Source organism: Saccopteryx leptura, chromosome 2, assembly GCF_036850995.1.
Source record: "Saccopteryx leptura isolate mSacLep1 chromosome 2, mSacLep1_pri_phased_curated, whole genome shotgun sequence".
Lineage (NCBI taxonomy): Eukaryota > Metazoa > Chordata > Mammalia > Chiroptera > Emballonuridae > Saccopteryx > Saccopteryx leptura.
This window is the reverse complement of record NC_089504.1, coordinates 94,038-110,473: the sequence shown is the minus strand read 5'-3', so window position 1 is coordinate 110,473 and position 16,436 is coordinate 94,038. Positions and strand designations below refer to the sequence as shown.

General features: G+C 51.1%; 1 protein-coding gene across 4 annotated transcripts in view; it reads left to right on the top strand.

Annotated features, from left to right (window-relative positions):
• Positions 1 to 9,199, top strand: part of CACNA1B (calcium voltage-gated channel subunit alpha1 B) — a 171,399-nt gene extending 162,200 nt beyond the window's left edge. For all 4 annotated transcript variants that reach the window (XM_066366550.1, XM_066366548.1, XM_066366549.1 and 1 more), the window contains 5 exons: positions 2,081 to 2,219; positions 2,418 to 2,534; positions 5,291 to 5,498; positions 5,741 to 5,985; positions 6,276 to 9,199. In XM_066366550.1, the coding sequence (XP_066222647.1) occupies positions 2,081 to 2,219; positions 2,418 to 2,534; positions 5,291 to 5,498; positions 5,741 to 5,985; positions 6,276 to 6,806 (1,240 nt within the window). In that variant the 3' untranslated portion in view covers positions 6,807 to 9,199. The remainder of the gene's footprint in view (positions 1 to 2,080; positions 2,220 to 2,417; positions 2,535 to 5,290; positions 5,499 to 5,740; positions 5,986 to 6,275) is intronic.
• Positions 9,200 to 16,436: the final 7,237 nt, after the last annotated feature.

Sequence of the window (16,436 nt, the reverse complement as noted above, 5' to 3'; positions counted from 1 at the left end):
AGCTCCCCAAGTGAGAGGGCTTCTCCTGCAGGCGAGGAGCCCTGGCCTCTGCGTCCTCGCTGGGCTTCCTCACCTGTAGACTGTTAAGAAATGACTTGTGGCCCTGGCCAGTTGGCTCAGTGGTAGAGCGTCGGCTGGCGTGCGGGAGTCCCAGGTTCTATTCCCGGCCAGGGTACACAGGAGAAGCGCCCATCTGCTTCTCCACCCCTCCCCCTCTCCTTCCTCTCTGTCTCTCTCTTCCCTTCCCGCAGCCGAGGCTCCATCCGAGCAAAGTTGTCCCGGGCGCTGAGGATGGCTCCATGGCCTCTGCCTCAGGCACTAGAATGGCTCTGGGTGCAACAGAGTGACGCCCCAGATGGGCAGAGCATCGCCCCCTGGTGGGCATGTCGGGTGGATCCCGGTCGGGCGCATGCGGGAGTCTGTCTCTGCCTCCCCGTTTCCAGCTTCAGAAAAAAAAAAAAGAAAGAAATGACTTGTTTCCACCTCAGGTCCTCGCCCCATTCTGTCAAAGGGTATTAGTGCCCTGATCATCCTAACTCCTGTAAGACATTTTTTCTCTCTCTCAGATCTCCATTCTGGTATTGATTTCTGAGGCAACTGTATTTTGTAGACTAATTGGCAAGGTCCTTCGATAGCCCATAATTCTTGCCAGAATGATTTTTGGTAAAAAAACCTCTCTAAAGTAGGTTATATAAAATAGCAGTTTCTGTTTTGCGTTGTGGATAGCTGAGAGGCGGTTGCTAGTGGCCAGGCTGGGCCCCACAGGAGGGCAGGGTCCTTTCAGCCAGCCTCCTGTGCCCTGGGCCAGCGGAGGTCCCAGGTCTGCAGACATCTCACTGTCCCAGGAAGGGGTGTGAGCTTTGTCTCACCCAGCAAGGCTGAGCAGGGCCAGCTCCCCGGCCTGCTGTTCTGAGAGGGCCGGGCACCTGGGTCCTCCCTCTCCTTACGTGTTTTGCTCATTCTTTCTTGAGTTTGGATCCTGGTTCATGGGTGTTAATCAGGTGGCTTTGCTGAGTTACTGTCGTAACTCAGTGGTGTTACTTCTCAAGTTTCGGGGCCAGCCTGGTGGTCCTGTGGGGCCAGCGTACCCAGGATGGCTTATCCTCTCATCTAGGTTTAGGCCTGTCCTTATGGCCCATCTGCCAAACAAGTCGCCTGGCCAGGCCTAAGTTCATAGTATGGGGGACAGTGTAGGGGCACCCTCCACAGGACCCTGAGAAAGCCTGAAACTCGTAGTGCTCCCCTACAGAACCACGCTCCTAAATAATGCCTGCTGCCCTTAGGGGCTGGCCTCCCGGAGCCCCTGGGTCCAGAAAGCACCTGCGGGGAGGCTGGCAGCTCTGGGGAGACGAAGGACACTTTCTCAGGACCCCCCCACGGTGGGTGTGGCCGGCTGCCATCAGGCTCCACCTCTGAACTCCGTGTTATGGACGCCACTCAGCCCGGTGACCTGACATGTGCCTGATGTGTGTGCAGTGCCCCACTGAGCAGTAGAACCCGCCATGACCCAGGCCGGGGCTAGGCGGCTCCACCGCTGCTCGGGAGACGTGACCAGAAAGACAAGCACTGACGGGGAAGGAGCGGGTGGGGGGCTGGGTGCATGTGCGGGAAAGGCCTTCCCCGAGGGTGACACTCAGCCTGTATCTGAAGAGCAGAGTGGCTCCTGTGGCCGGGGGCCAGGGAACGCTGGAGCCAGTGAGTTGGAAGTGAGGAAGAGGAGCCCCTCAGGAGGGCACCTGGCTGTCAGGCTGCCTGTGCCCAGCCTGGGCAGGACATCCTCAGCTGCCATGCACGGTTCCTACTTCCATAGCACACAGGGGCCCCTGCAGAAGCTGAGGAACTTGTCAGGTGTTCCCAGACCAGGAGGCATGTGCCCAGAGTTCCCTGGGTGGGTGGCCTCTGTCCACTCTCAGCCCCAGCACTGGGTCCATAACCCTTGCTGTGCCCCCACTTGGAAGTGCCTGCAGGGCCACACCCTCTGGGTTCTGTCTAGCTCACAACAGGGGGTGGGGATTCTTGGCACGTTGGCCCATGTCCTGGATGGTCATCAGAGCTGACAGAACAAACCTCTTTTCCACAGACAAACCCAAGAGAGTGGTGGTATCAAGGAATCTATTTCCTGGGGCACTCAGAGGACCCAGGAAGTGCCATATGAGGTGAGACCCCCCCTGGAACGGGGCCACTCGACAGAGATCCCAGTGGTACAGCCAGGAAAACCAGTAAGGAGAGCTCCCAGGGCTGGGGACGGGGGGGGGGGGGGGGGAGTGGGGGGGGTGGAGATCGGATGGGGGGAAGACCAGGATGGGAAGGATGAGGGATACCGGCGGGGGGAGACCAGATGGAGGGAGACCGGGATGAGAGAGAAGATGAGAGTGGGGTATGGGGTGGGTGTGACTGGGGGGCTGCTGTACCCCCAGGCTGTGGATGTCCAGATGCAGAGCATGGTCCCGAGGGGCCCTGATGGGGAGCCCCAACCCGGGCTGGAGAGCCAGGGCCGAGCAGCCTCCATGCCCCGCCTGGCAGCGGAGACGCAGGTGGGTGGTCTGGGAGTTTGGGGGGTGGGGGAAGGGAGGCTGTGGGGTGAGGAGACCTGGTGTGGAGGGACTGGGTCCACATGTGGGCTTGTTGGGGTTGAGCCCCTCCAGCTGCCTTGCAGTTTGGGCACTGACAACCCTGCCGGGCACCACCAGAATGCAACGCTGGTCTTAAGAGTTGCAACCCAGCCAGCCACAATCCCTACCACCCAGCTGTGGGTACGCCAGCCTCCCTCCCTGACCCAGGAGTTCCCTCTCTCTGGGACACACCTTACCCACGCCGGCCCCTTCCCCCTTCCCCCTTCCCCTTCCCTGCCGGGGTCCAGCCCCGGGGGGGATCCAGGGGTCCCACAGGAGGAGACGGCGTCGGCGAAATCAAGTGAGAGAGCCGAATTCTTTTCTTTCTCTTTATTCTCTAGTTAGCATTTACTGCCAGGCATCTCTCTCAAATGCTAGTACAGCTCCTTTTTTATACACACACACGAAGTTACAATTACATGGTATTAATCATTGCTTCTGTTTCACTATGTTTACATGTTTCCAGATAACAGTTAATTTATATCTATAAACTACAAATCAGGTGGCAAATCATTCAAAGTACAACTACAAAATAATTTGAATAGCGATAACATCGGTAAAAGCTTTTAAAGGATTAGTACTAACTAATAACTCAACTTTACTGTTGTTGTGAGTCAAGGGGCAGAGAGAGATTAACAGACAAAATCATTAGGGATTAGCAAAGGACCACCGCTTGCTCAGGCAAATGGCCTTGAGTTTATGCAGTGTCCTAACTTTTCTCACAAGATAACAAAAGGCTTGCCCATTAAGAAATTGACATAACATTAAGAGTAACTTTTACTTAAAGATATATAGAGTGCACTCGCAAGATAGCTTAGTAGCAACATAATTTCAGAAGACATTAATTGCTATTGCTTCTATGGATGCCCCCCCCATACCTCTCATTATCTGAAGAAAGAAATTTGGGGAGTATACAAACCTCATGAGAGTGTCTCACTGAGAAAGCCCAGCAACTGCCTTCAGTCATAAAACAATTCTCTTAGCAAAACATTCTTTTCTTGCTGACTGCGTTCCCATCCCAAGCCATGCAACGGGCCATTCCATTACACTTTATCTAAGATTCTATTGTTTAGTCAAACTTTATTCATTTACTATATTCACACACTAGTTAAGTTCTAACTATATTCTTCTTAGAGTGTACCACTATCTGCAGATCAAATAAGCAAGAAGAAAGGAAAGTTTCTCTACTCTATCACATGAAAAGGCTAGGGAGGAAAAATGATGAATTAAGTGAAGGCCGAAAGGTGCTCTGTGTATAGTTACTGTTTCCTACCTATTCATAAGTCACAATCTATTCTTTCTAACATGATTAATAAGAGGAAATTCTCCTACAAACTTAACCCTTTATGAGGGATATCATAGCCAGCCTCTTATATCTATGAGCCCAGTTCAAGGGGCTTACAGGCTTTTCTGTGGAACTTACACCTTCTGTCTCATTTCCAAAGAAATTACTACAAATCTACAGGGAAAGCACGGTACTATTATCCCTGTGCCACAAATAATAGCACACACCCAGAAAAAGGGGGGATATAAGGCCAGATTAATTCAAAAAGTCAAAGGGGGAAGTATCGTTGTGCCTTTCCTTTGCGGTGACTTTGTCAACCAGCAGCCGTTGGTCTTCTCTGCTGTGACTTGGTCAATCAGCAGTTTTTGATCTTCTCCTGCTGTGACCTTGTCAGCCAGCAGTTGTGGGTCTTCTCCTGCTGTGACCTTGTCAGCCAGCAGTTGTGGGTCTTCTCCTGCTGTGACCTTGTCAGCCAGCAGTTGTGGGTCTTCTGCTGCTGTGACCTTGTCAGCCAGCAGTTGTGGGTCTTCTCCTGCTGTGACCTTGTTAGCCAGCAGTCGTTGATCGGCTCCCGACACTTCCCCTTTCCCATAAAATGCACGGGTGCCTCACACCTCGGTCCACCGTTTCCCCTTAGTGTTCTTCAGTCCTTGGAGACTCTGGGGTGGCCTGGCCTAGTCTTTCTCTGGAAATTGGAGGTGATGCCCCCTCCCAGGTCCTGCTCCTTTTGAGATAGGTTGGTGACTGAGCAGGAAGCCCCAGCCAAAGGCTGGGTTCTGTGCTTTTTGGGCCAAATCCCTTTCACAAGGACACAGGAAGGAGTCTGCAGACCCACTGAAGCTGTGTCAGGGGACGCTGCTCTCACTTGTCTGAAGGGACTTGCCAGGCCACTTAGAGGCTAGAGAAGGGCTGGCCTTGTAGCCTGGGACCTTCAGCAACTGCCTGGCTGTGTGCAGCTCACACCCATTGGCCCGAGGGCAGCCTGAGCCCACCCTGTGTTTCCCTTTCTGGCCCTGCCTCCTCTCTGTGGTTTCTGGTTCTCTACATTTAATTTGGACTTTTCTGTGGTAAGTTGTCACTCCTGTTGGTGGTGGCTCTGACCTCGCCAGTCCCTCACTTTTTTCATCTCTGCCACTGGCCCTGTGAGGCCTCCTGGGTACCACCTGGCTGGGGAGAGAAGGCCACCATGTGAGCAGCAGATGCTGTAGCAGAGAGGGTGGGTCTCAGGTGGCGAGGAGCTTTCCAGGGGTGGAGGAGCACTCATGACCTGTCCAGGAGGTGGCCAACTGTGGGGCCTGGGCCCTCCTGAGGGGCGCATTCTGCTGGGCCTTGGCCCCACCCTGTGGAGCTGCCCCAGGCCCCTCAGGCTGTGGCCTGCCCTGGTCCCTCGCAGCCGGCCTCGGATGCCAGCCCCATGAAGCGCTCCATCTCCACACTGGCGCCCCAGCGCCCCCACGTGGCCCACCTCTGCAATGCCGCCCCGGACCGTGCCCCCGCCAGCCAGGCCGCCCCCCACCACCACCACCGCTGCCATCGCCGCAGGGACAGGAAGCAGAAGTCTCTGGAGAAGGGGCCCAGTCTGTTCACAGACACAGACGGCAGTGAGTAGGAGGGTTCCTCAAGGGGGAGTGGCCTGAGCTGGGGTCTGAGAACCCTCAAATTTCTGTACCTCACAACCCCACAACCAGCCCTGAGTACAGGGAGGCGAGTCCCAGGTCTGGGCCCCAGACAGGACCACCCAGCTCTTGCCCTGGACCCTCTGCTGGCCCGGGCGGCAGGTCTGGGGTGAAAGCACTCCTCCCCTCGAGCCAGCTCAGGGGGGTGACTTCTGTCCCTGGGTCAGCGCCCAGTGGCACTGCAGGGCCAGGGCCGCCCGCAGGAGAGGGACCCCCGGGCGGCCGGCGGGAGCGCAGGCAGGAGCGGGGCCGGTCCCAGGAGCGCCGGCAGCCTTCCTCCTCCTCCTCTGAGAAGCAGCGCTTCTACTCGTGTGACCGCTTTGGGGGCCGGGAGCCCCTGCAGCCCAGGCCCTCCCTCAGCAGTCATCCCACGTCGCCTACGGCCGGGCAGGAGCCAGGACCCCCACGACAGGTGCGCCGAGGCAGCTGAGGCTGCTTCTCCCCGGGACCCTCGGCCTGGGCCCCATCCAGTCCCTGTTCCCGAGTCCCTGTGCAGCCCCCGCCCTGCCCTGCCCCGTGTCTCCCACCCTCCACGGCTCTTCACTCAGCTCTCTGCTGCTTTACTTCCCCCGACCTGGGTGACCCGAGCGGCCGGCCTCTGGTCCCTCCTCCTGTCCCCTCTGTTCCCTGATCCCCACCCAGGCCTCCTGCACCTGCTCTGTCTGGCCAACCCTGTGATTCGCTCTGTTCCACTTTCCTTAGGGCAATGGTTCCGTGAACGGGAGCCCCTTGCTGTCCACATCTGGTGCTAGCACCCCTGGCCGCAGTGGGCGGAGACAGCTCCCCCAAACTCCGCTGACCCCCCGCCCCAGCATCACCTACAAGACGGCCAACTCCTCGCCTGTCCACTTTGCTGGGGCTCAGACCAGCCTCCCCGCCTTCTCCCCGGGCCGGCTCAGCCGAGGCCTTTCTGAACACAACGCTCTGCTCCAGAGAGACCCCCTCAGCCAGCCGCTGGCCCCCAGCTCTCGGATCGGCTCCGACCCTTACCTGGGGCAGCGTCTTGACAGCGAGGCTGCCGGCCGCACCCAGCCTGAGGACATGCTCACCTTCGAGGAAGCCGTGGCGACCAACTCGGGCCGCTCCTCCCGGACTTCCTACGTGTCCTCCCTGACCTCCCAGTCCCACCCCCTGCGCCGTGTGCCCAACGGCTACCACTGCACTCTGGGACTCGGCTCCGGCAGCCGCGTGCGGCACAGCTACCCCCATCCCGACCAAGACCACTGGTGCTAGGTGCACCGCGACCCCATCGCACGCACCCGCCCCGCGCCCGCTGCAGCTGATGAGTTTTATCATCGATGCTGGCTCCTGGGGGCCCAGGCAGTGGCAGCAGACACGGGGCGGAGGGGCCTCGCGTCCTGGGCCAGCGGGGGAGGCCCGCTGCTCCTCCCTCCTACTTTCCGTGGGAAGGAAGGACTGAAAGCCGTTTTGTGGAGGTCCATGGCTCTCTCTGTCCCCTCGTGTGCTGCCCGCCTGGGTCACAGACCCAACCAGGAAGTGTCTGTGTGTGCTGAGTAGGACCTTGTGAGTCCAAATCCCTGTGATGGACCCCAGCCTCTGGGGTGCTGCGGGGAACCCTCTAGGGGTCTGACCTTGGGGAGCGTCCTCGTCCCAGTGTGTGGTGCAGGGGGCAGGGGGCCAGCACAGCAGCAGCCTGGGGAGCTGGCCTGTGGCACGGCCTGTCTCCTCTGCATCTAGAAACACACGACCAGTATGGCTTTCGGAGTCTGAAACAGCAAACGGACTTGATAACCTCACATGTTGTCTTCCCTCACACACTGTCCAGAGAGGGACCAAGTCTGGGAACTGTTCTTTGTGTTGACTTTGGTTTTTAGTCGCAGTACCTGTCATTCTTCTGTCTGCTCTGCACACTCACTCTGGAGAACATGGACAAGCAGGGCAGGGAAAGTGAGCGTCACTTCAAATGTCAAGCCTGTAGGGAGATCTCGGCCTCCCCTGGTGTTCTGCGTTGTGTGAGGAGACTCTCTTCAGTCCAGGTGTCCCCCCACATCCCCAGTCCCGCTGCTCTCGACCAAGTGCCTGACCTCCGAGCCCTCTGGCGCCAGGCTCCTGGGGGTGACGTGAGGCTGTGAGCCGTGCAGGGTTTGTGGAGACTGTGCCACACGGCAACCGAGGAGAAAGCTGCCGTCCACGGAGACACGCAGACCACGGGTAGCAGGACAGTGTGACTGGACATGGCCGGTCTCCTGCAAGAGGAGGGTTCTCTGGAAGTGGCATGGAGTGGGTGCTGTGTGGGGCGTTTCCAGTCGGGCCTGCACTGAGCCTGAAGGACGGTGGGCCTGCCCAGCAGACTCTGTTGCGAACATCTTTCACACCAGGTGGGAGGACGGGTAGGGCTGGTGTGGGTGGTTGGGCAGGAGGCGGGCCTGACTCACTTGGAGGAAGCGACTGATGTAAGAAGAACTGGGCTCCGCAGTGGAGCAGGGGCACGTGGAGCCTGCCCCGACTTCCCCGCAGGCAGCAGATGGGAAATCCAGCCTCGGGGCCACTCTCCAGGGGACTGAACACCTGAGGCTCTGGTGGAGAAAGGAGTGTTTATAGAGCAGAGTCTACTGTGTTCTCTATTCAATGTCACTGGTCTCTTCCCTGGGTCATGTATGTTCCCACTGGCTTTCACCCCATGATTCTCCATAAAGAAACTTGGTGTGTGATGTGTGTGCGTGGAGTTGTCACAGTGAGTGGATGCCGTTCACCCATAGGGCTATGCAACAAAAGACACACGTTTACTAGAAATAAAACACAAGACCGCCACCTGCTCTAGGGTTTCAGCACGCTTATGACCAAACCATTTTATAGAGTTTTCTTACTGGAAGGCACAACACCGAAACTTTAAGATAACAGAGCATTTTACTCCAATACGATGCAGTTAAACTGGAATCTAGACTGCATGTGGTCGCTGTGACCTGGCGCAAAGCAGAGGGTGTGTGTTTTGAGTCTGATGTTTCATCTCTGGTACCCGAGCCCATTCCTTTGTACCCGTTCTGTGCAGAACCACAGCTGCTCCCCAGACCACGCTGAGTGGAGAAGCCACTGTCTAGAGCCACAGCCTCGCTGGTCTGTCCAGGTCCCTCCAGACACTGAAGATGGGGTAGATTACACAGTGTGGTGGCAGACAGTGTGTCTTGTTTTCTTGACTTTGGGTTTTGTCTCTGCACTGTCTCTTTTCAGTCAACACATTTCCCCCAAATCTCAGTGAGTTGCCAAATTTGAAATGCATCAACCAGTTGTCTGCACTGGAACCAGTCAAGCAGTGGCTGTAGTTTGAACAAGTTGCGTGTGCATGTAAAATATATACATATATACAGTATGCAAGTATATGCATGACAATGTACATCTTCGTACTTTTTGATACAATGTAATCATTTGTTAATTTTTAATTATATTTGATATAAATCAAAGGTTTGTTGCAAAACTTTATATTTAAGAACAGTGTTAAAAAAACAATTAAAAAAAAACAAAAAGAGAAGTCCTAATCATGCAACACGACTGGGACTCACTTTAAAAAAAATCTGTGATTGACTAGTTTGCTGCTTGAGTAATATTTATCAGCCAAACTTTGAATTCTGCTATTGTTTCTACATTGACATTTTGTATGAAGCAAAGTCCTTGGATTAAAATAAAACTTAGCAAAAAAAATCAAAAATGAAACCCCAGCACGCTTCTGAGTGATGTATGTGAGGGTTGTGGAGTTGGAGGACGGTGAGCACTCAGGACAGGACATTGCGGGCTCGGTGTCAGTGTCCGGCGAGGAGGGCACAGGAAAGGAGCAATCCACACCGATGCGATCAGGCTGAGAGCCAGGTGAATGTCGGGGTCGACGGTGCAGGGGGAGCCTAGCTAAGTCCTCGGAGTGTTAGGAGGGCAGTGGAGGCTGGTTGAAGGGAGGGGTTGGCAGACTGTAAGGTTTGGGGTGGCTGTGTTTGGATAAATTGGCTTTGGTTCTTTTTTTCTATAGAGAGAGGCAGGGGGGCAGAGTTAAGATGAGGTCCTCCTGGAGGAGGTAGACTGTTCATTCCCTGACTGGTGTCCATATAATAAGAAACGGGGAGAAGATGCAGAGAACTCAGGGAAGGAGCTGTGGATGAGAGAGAACAGCTGGGAGGAGGGGAGGTGTGGCCATAGCCAAGCCCTAAGCCTCCAGAAATCCCGAAGCCGTGACTCCTGAAGGGTCAAGTCTTGAGCACACCCAAGGGTACAGACTGCATACCGGCCTCCCCATGGTCTTAAAATCTGGACATGTGGATCCCCACCCCTGACACTGTGGGCACCTCGAGGGATCAGGTCAGGAGAAGAGAGCAGGAGTGGACACAGACACCCATTGGGTTCCCTGGATGCTGGGACACAGTGGCAGGAATGGCCCTTCTGCCAAGCCATGGAATCCTCTGGAGATGACCATGGAAGGTGGCCACAGAGTCCCTGCACATGCGGGTGATGGCTGCCCCGAGAAGCTGTTTTCTGTTTTCCTGGGTCTTGATCTGAGATGCTCACTCAGTCAGCTCTGCCCAGTAGTTGAGGCTGGGGCTGCTCAGCAGTGTGCTGAGCCCTGGGCAGGTGAGGTCTATGAGCTGCCTGCGTGTGTCATAGCTGTGTGCCTACGTGAGCCCTGCGTGCTGCTCAAGTGAGCCCCATGTGGAGGGAGTGCCTGCCCAGGTATGTCTCGTGCATTGGGAGTTCTGTGCCCGGGTGAGCCCCATGTGCATGCAGAGAGGGGTCAGCAAGAAAGCATCCTGTCTCTGCAAGTGGCCACTTACTGTGGGCAGCGCTGGATGAAAAGAGAAGAGAACCCAGGAGCTCTCCCTGGGCGCGGCTCGGCCCAGCCGAGTGAAGAAGTCACTAGAAATGTGCCGCCTGGGTTCCTCTGTGAGGGAGACTCGTAAGTACCTCTCCTTTCTTCTACCCTGACCTGAAAGTGACAGCCAAGGAGACCACCCTAGCATGGAGAGGGGAGCGGGCAGGCACGTCTGGAAACCAGGCAGGGGATGCTGGAGGGAGGCTCAGGGAGGAGGGAGTGATGCCCAGCCTGGTCATGAATCTGAACCCCTTCAGGGTCCAGAACCAACCAGAAACGTGAGGCGGAACCCACTCTTGGGATCCCTGCAGGAGGCCTGGGGCACAAATTCTGTGGAAAGACTTGTGTGCAGTGAGTCCCGTTGGAGCGAAGGCTTCTGCCATGGGGATCTTATCGTAGAAGGTTCCAGGGAAAAGCCTTCAGAGGGAGAACATGGGACCATGCGGATGGGCCTGCTCGCTCTGGAGCCCGCCCGGCTGTGCGTTCCACGCTGGGCTTTCTAGGTAGTTACAGAGCTTCTCAAGGCCTCGGTTTCCCAGTCTGTAGCTGGGTGATGACAGCATGGACTGAGTCATGGAACCTGATAAGAGAAACTAACAGGCGGAAGGGGTCTGGTGGAAATGTTGCCGAATGTGTCTTTACAGGGAGGCTCGTGGTGTTTCCTGCAGCAGGGAAGGGGCTGAGGTCTCAGCAGGTCCTATTTGCAGAATCACAGAGTGGGCAAGGTGCTGTGTGGGCAGCAGCAGGTCCCTCACTGCCAAAGCATGGACGTGTCCCCCACTCCAGGAGCCTTGGAGTCTCATGGCCCAGCAGCCCCTGTGCTCCGCGTTGGGGTGTCTGGATGCTGGGTGGGGGGAGGACCAGCCATCCTCTGCTACCACAGCCCTGTTCCTTGTCACCAGATGCTGTCCCCCAAGACCAAGGCCGTGGGTGGAGAAAGCACTGCATAGGGGCGTGTCCCACGGGAGAGGTGGAGACACATAGCTTGTGTACGTGGACACTGGGATTAATTTTGGGGGGTTATTTAGAAGTGTGATTTATAACATCTACATATAAGGCAACTAAATATGATTACCTTTTGTTACTGGTTTGTAGATTAACACTGATGAGAGTAAGAAACAAAGCTTATATGTAAATTTAAGTCCTTTGAAAAATTTTGGAATTTGCTTTAAAGCAGCACAATAGGATCAGCTTTTTTTTTAAAGATTTCAAGTGTGCCTGAAAATAGTTTGTAATTTGCAGTTTTGGGGTATAGTGGGGTATTTATGCATGCTGAATCCAATTTGCTGTTTAATATGTTGCTTTTTATATGCTTACTAATATTTTTGTGTGGGGGGTCTGTTGGTTCTGAAAGAGGTGTGCTCTGTCCCTCAGAGCCACGTGTTAAGTCTCCTATTATGATTAGGAATTTGTCTAATTGTCCTTGTAGCTGTTTTCTGTATAATCTGAGTTTATGTTATTAAGTGCAAACATATCTGAAACATCCTGGTAAATTGAACTTATTGATATGAAGTGCTCTTTCCTAGGAATTGGTTTATGTTTGTATAATACATCTTCTCCAATGTTTTTACTTTTACTATATTTGTACCCTTATATTTTAGGTAGATCCCAGTATTGTATATTAGTTATGAATAGCTATTAAAATTCATAAATAATTGATTTTGGTGGAAGGTACGATGTAAGGGTCCAATAAACTTTCCCATGTAGTCGTCCCAACACTACACATCATATGATGCACAATCTTTCCTCTGATGTAAAGGAACACTGTTAGCATACAACATGTCTAGGCTCTGGCCATTTGGCTCATCGGTAGAGCGTTGGCCTGGCGTTTGGAAGTCCCGGGTTCGATTCCAGGTCAGGGCACAAAGGAGGAGGGATCATCTGCTCCTCTACCCCTCCCCCCCGCCTCATTTCTCTTCTTCTTTCCCTCCTGTAGCTATGACTCAAATGGTTTGAGCAAGTTGGCCCGAGCACTGAGGATGGCTCTATGGCCTAGCCTCAGACGCTAAAATGGCTCAGTTGTTGAACAACGGAGCAGTGGCCTCAGATGGGCAGAGCATCACCCTCTAGTGGACTTGCCGGCTAGGATTCCAGTTGTGGCACGTGAAGGAATCTGTTTCTGCCTCCCGCCTCTCAGTTAACAAGTTTCCATACAGATGTACATATACTACAGGACTTTGTGTTCTAGTCTAGCAATTTATCTCTTTACAAGTTCTTACCCCACAGTTTTAATTATTGTTGCTTTATACTAAAACACATTTTTTAAAAATATCTACTAGGGCGGCCTGACCTGTGGTTTCACAGCGGATAAAGCATCGACCTAGAACACTGAGGTCACTTGTTCAAAACCCTGGGCTTGCCTGGTCAAGGCACAGATGAGAATTGATGTTTCTTGTTAGTCCCCCTTCTCTCTCTCTCTCTCTCTCTCTCTCTCTGTCCTCTCTAAAATAAATAAATAAAATCTTTAAAAAAATAAAAATTATAAAAAAATATCTGCTAGAGCTAGCTTCTAATCATTAAACCTTTTTTAAAAAGAATTATCCCTTATAAGCTTTTGTAATATTTAAAAATCTTGCTGAGCCTGACCAGGCGGTGGCACAGTGGATAGAGCATCGGACTGGGATGCAGAGAACCCAGGTTCGAGACCCTGAGGTCGCCAGCTTGAGCGCGGGCTCATCTGGTTTGAGCAAGGCTCACCAGCTTGAGCCCAAGGTCGCTGGCTCCATCAAGTGGTTACTCGGTCTGCTGAAGGCCCATGGTCAAGGCACATATTAGAAAGCAATCAATGAACAACTAAGGTGTTGCAACGCGCAATGAAAAACTAATGATTGAAGCTTCTCATCTATCTGTCCCTGTCTGTCCCTCACTCTCTGTCTCTGTAAAAAATAAATAAATAAATAAATAAATAAATAAATAAAAGTAAAAAAAAAATCTTACTGATATTTATTTAAATCAATAAATTTATAGGAATTTTTGGGAAATTTGACATCATTAAATATGTTCTTCTTTCCAAGAACATGATATTAATTTCTATATGTTGAAGTTTCTTTTATATGTATAGCATTTTAAAGTTTTGTTAATTCATATTGAGCACATTCTTGTTAGGGATATTTATAGGCATTTTATTGATTTTGTTACTATTGGGTCTTTTCATTGATTATCTAACTTACTGTTTGTACACATAAAGGATATTTATTAATATCTGTTATTTCCCCCTCTCCCACTTCACCCAAGTCTATTATTAGATATAATTTTATGTTGGTTCTTAGCAGTTGTCTTGTTAAATAAGCTCTTGTGCAGTAATGATCATTTATTTTAAGTATATAAAACCTTGTGCAGCCCTGGCCAGGTAGTTTAGTGGGTTAAAGCATTGTCCTGACACTCCAAGGTTGCAGTGATCTCCAGTCAGGGCACATGTAAGAATTAAACAATGGGCCTTGGCTGGTTTGCTTAGTGGATAAAGCATCAGCCCGGTGTATGGAAGTCCTGGATTCGATTCCCAGTCAGGGCTCACAAGAAAAGCAACCATCTGCTTCTCTCCCTCCTCCCTCTCCCCCTTCTGTCTGTCTTCCTCTCCTGCAGCCAGTTACTAGATAGGTTTAATTATCAGCCCAGGGGCTAAAGATAGCTCAGTACTCAAGCATCAGCCCCAGATGGGCTTGGTGGATCCTGGTTGAGGCACATTCAAGAATATGTCTCACTATCTCCCCTCCTCTCAGAAATAAAAAATAAAAAGCGGTGACTGTATGAATAAGTGGAAAAATAAATTGATGTTTCTTTTTCTCTAGTTTTCTCTTCCTCTCTCTCTCAACTCAATTTTTAAAACTTAAAAAATATTTTATTGATTTATTTTAGAGAAAGGAGAAATAGGCTTAAAAAAACATGAAAGAATGTGGTAATGTGAGGAGGTAGAAAATTTTACTTTGTTGATTAGGAGTTCATTAATAATTAAATAAGTCTGACTGTGGTGGTACAGTGAATAAAGCATGAAGCTGGAATGCTGAGGTCACCGATTCAAATCCCTGGGCTTGCCTGGTCAAGGTGCATACAGGAAGCAACTACTATAAGTAGATGCTTCCTGCTTCTTCCCCTCTTTCTCACTCTCCCTCTCCTTCTCTCTCTTCCCCCCCTCCAAAAATCAATAAATAAAATCTAAAAATAAATAAATAAATACATAAAATAGTAACAGAATTCTTAGAATTATCAACAGTTCAGGGCCTGCACAAACTGTGTTCTAGAAATCAGTATTATGTAAGTGAAATTGTGCCCCCTGCAGTCCATCTGAGGAACTCATAATATGGAAATGTTTACAGTCTCCTAGAGGAAATCTGTAGATGGTGAATTTTATAAAGTTAAAGACTAAGATTATTCATTCTCTGTTACATTATCAAAGACTTATTATTAAAGAGTCATTTCCAGCCCTGGACGGTTGGCTCAGTGGTAGAGCGTCACCCTGGTGTGTGGAAGTCCCGGGTTTGATTCCCAGCCAGGGCACACAGGAGAAGCGCCCATCTGCTTCTCCACCCTTTCCCCCTCTCCCTTCTCTCTGTCTCTCTCTTCTCCTCCCTCAGCCAAGGCTCCAGTGGAGCAAAGTTGGCCTGGGCGCTGAGGATGGCTCCATGGCCTCCGCCTCAGGCACTGGAATGGCTTCAGTTGCAATGGAGCAATGCCCCAGATGGGCAGGGCATCACCCCCTGGTGGGCATGCAGGGTGAATCCCGGTCAGGAGTCGTCCTACTGCCTCCCGCTTCTAACTTCGGGGGAAAAAAAAGTCATTTGCAAGGAATGAAAAGAAGCAGTGGTTTTCAGATGCCCACAGTGGTTCATCACATGCCCCTCTCTGCAAGGTGTCTCCTGTCCTGTGCCTCTGGATGTGGGAGGTACCTGTCTACCTGGCTCTGCCATCCGCATGTTGCAAGGTGGCTGGCTTTTCCTTGTTCTCCAGTCTGTTTCCACGCTGCTTCTTTAAAGACATACTTTCCCATCTCGTCCATTTTCCTGTCACTGCATTCTGCTGGTTTTCTACATAGCTCTTGTCTTCATTTAAAATGATGTATTTATTTTCTTTTTTTAAGTTATGTTCTTGCTTCTTTTTTTAAAAAAATGTTTTATTTATTCATTTTAGAGAAAAGAGATATATAGAGAGAGAAGGGGGGAGGAGCAGGAAGCATCAAGTCCCATATGTGCCTTGACCAGGCAAGCCCAGGGTTTCAAACTGGTGACCTCAGCATTCCAGGTCAATGCTTTATCAAAAATGATGTATTTATTTTCTACCTGTGTAAACAGTGAGCTTCATGGTCATATCTGTTTTGTTCACCAAAGTGAATTCTGTGGTACATGCTGGCCCCAGTACTTTAGATTAGTCACTGTGGGAGAAGCTTTCAAGTTTCATTGAAAAGAAACACCCAGAAAAAGTTTCAACTGGTCGTGCTTCAGCACTTTTTAATGACACTTGTTTGTCACATTTCCATAACATTTTAAAAGGCAGGCAAAAGCAAACCTCTTTGAATAGATTTTTATTCAAAAGTCCTGCAAGTGAAAGTGCTGAAAGTGAAGCCAAAAATGCAAAAATAGGTGATGATTAAATGGAAAATACATAATGTTAAGCTTAGGTTAAGTTTAAAGTTAAGAAAGTGCATTTTTTTATAATTAAGTTTTTGTGGTTTCATTTTAAGTAAAGAAAGTGCAGTTTTAGTTTTGTTTAAAGTAAAGAAAATGCAGTTTTAGTTTACATTTAGTGTTAAGAAAGTGCCGTTTTAGTTTACGTGTCTACAGTGCCTGCATCCCTTCCTCCCTCACTCCTCCTCCGCCATTCACCTCCATTAGCCGCACTTATCTGTCTCCAAGGTAAGAATACAGTACTATTTTTATTTTTTTTATTTTTTTACAGAGACAGAGTCAGAGAGAGGGATAGATAGGGACAGACAGACAGGAAGAGAGAGATATAAGAAGCATCAATCATCAGTTTTTTGTTGTGACACCTTAATTGTTCATTGATTGCTTTCTCATACATGCCTTGACCGTAGGCCTTCAGCAGACCGCATAACCCCTTGC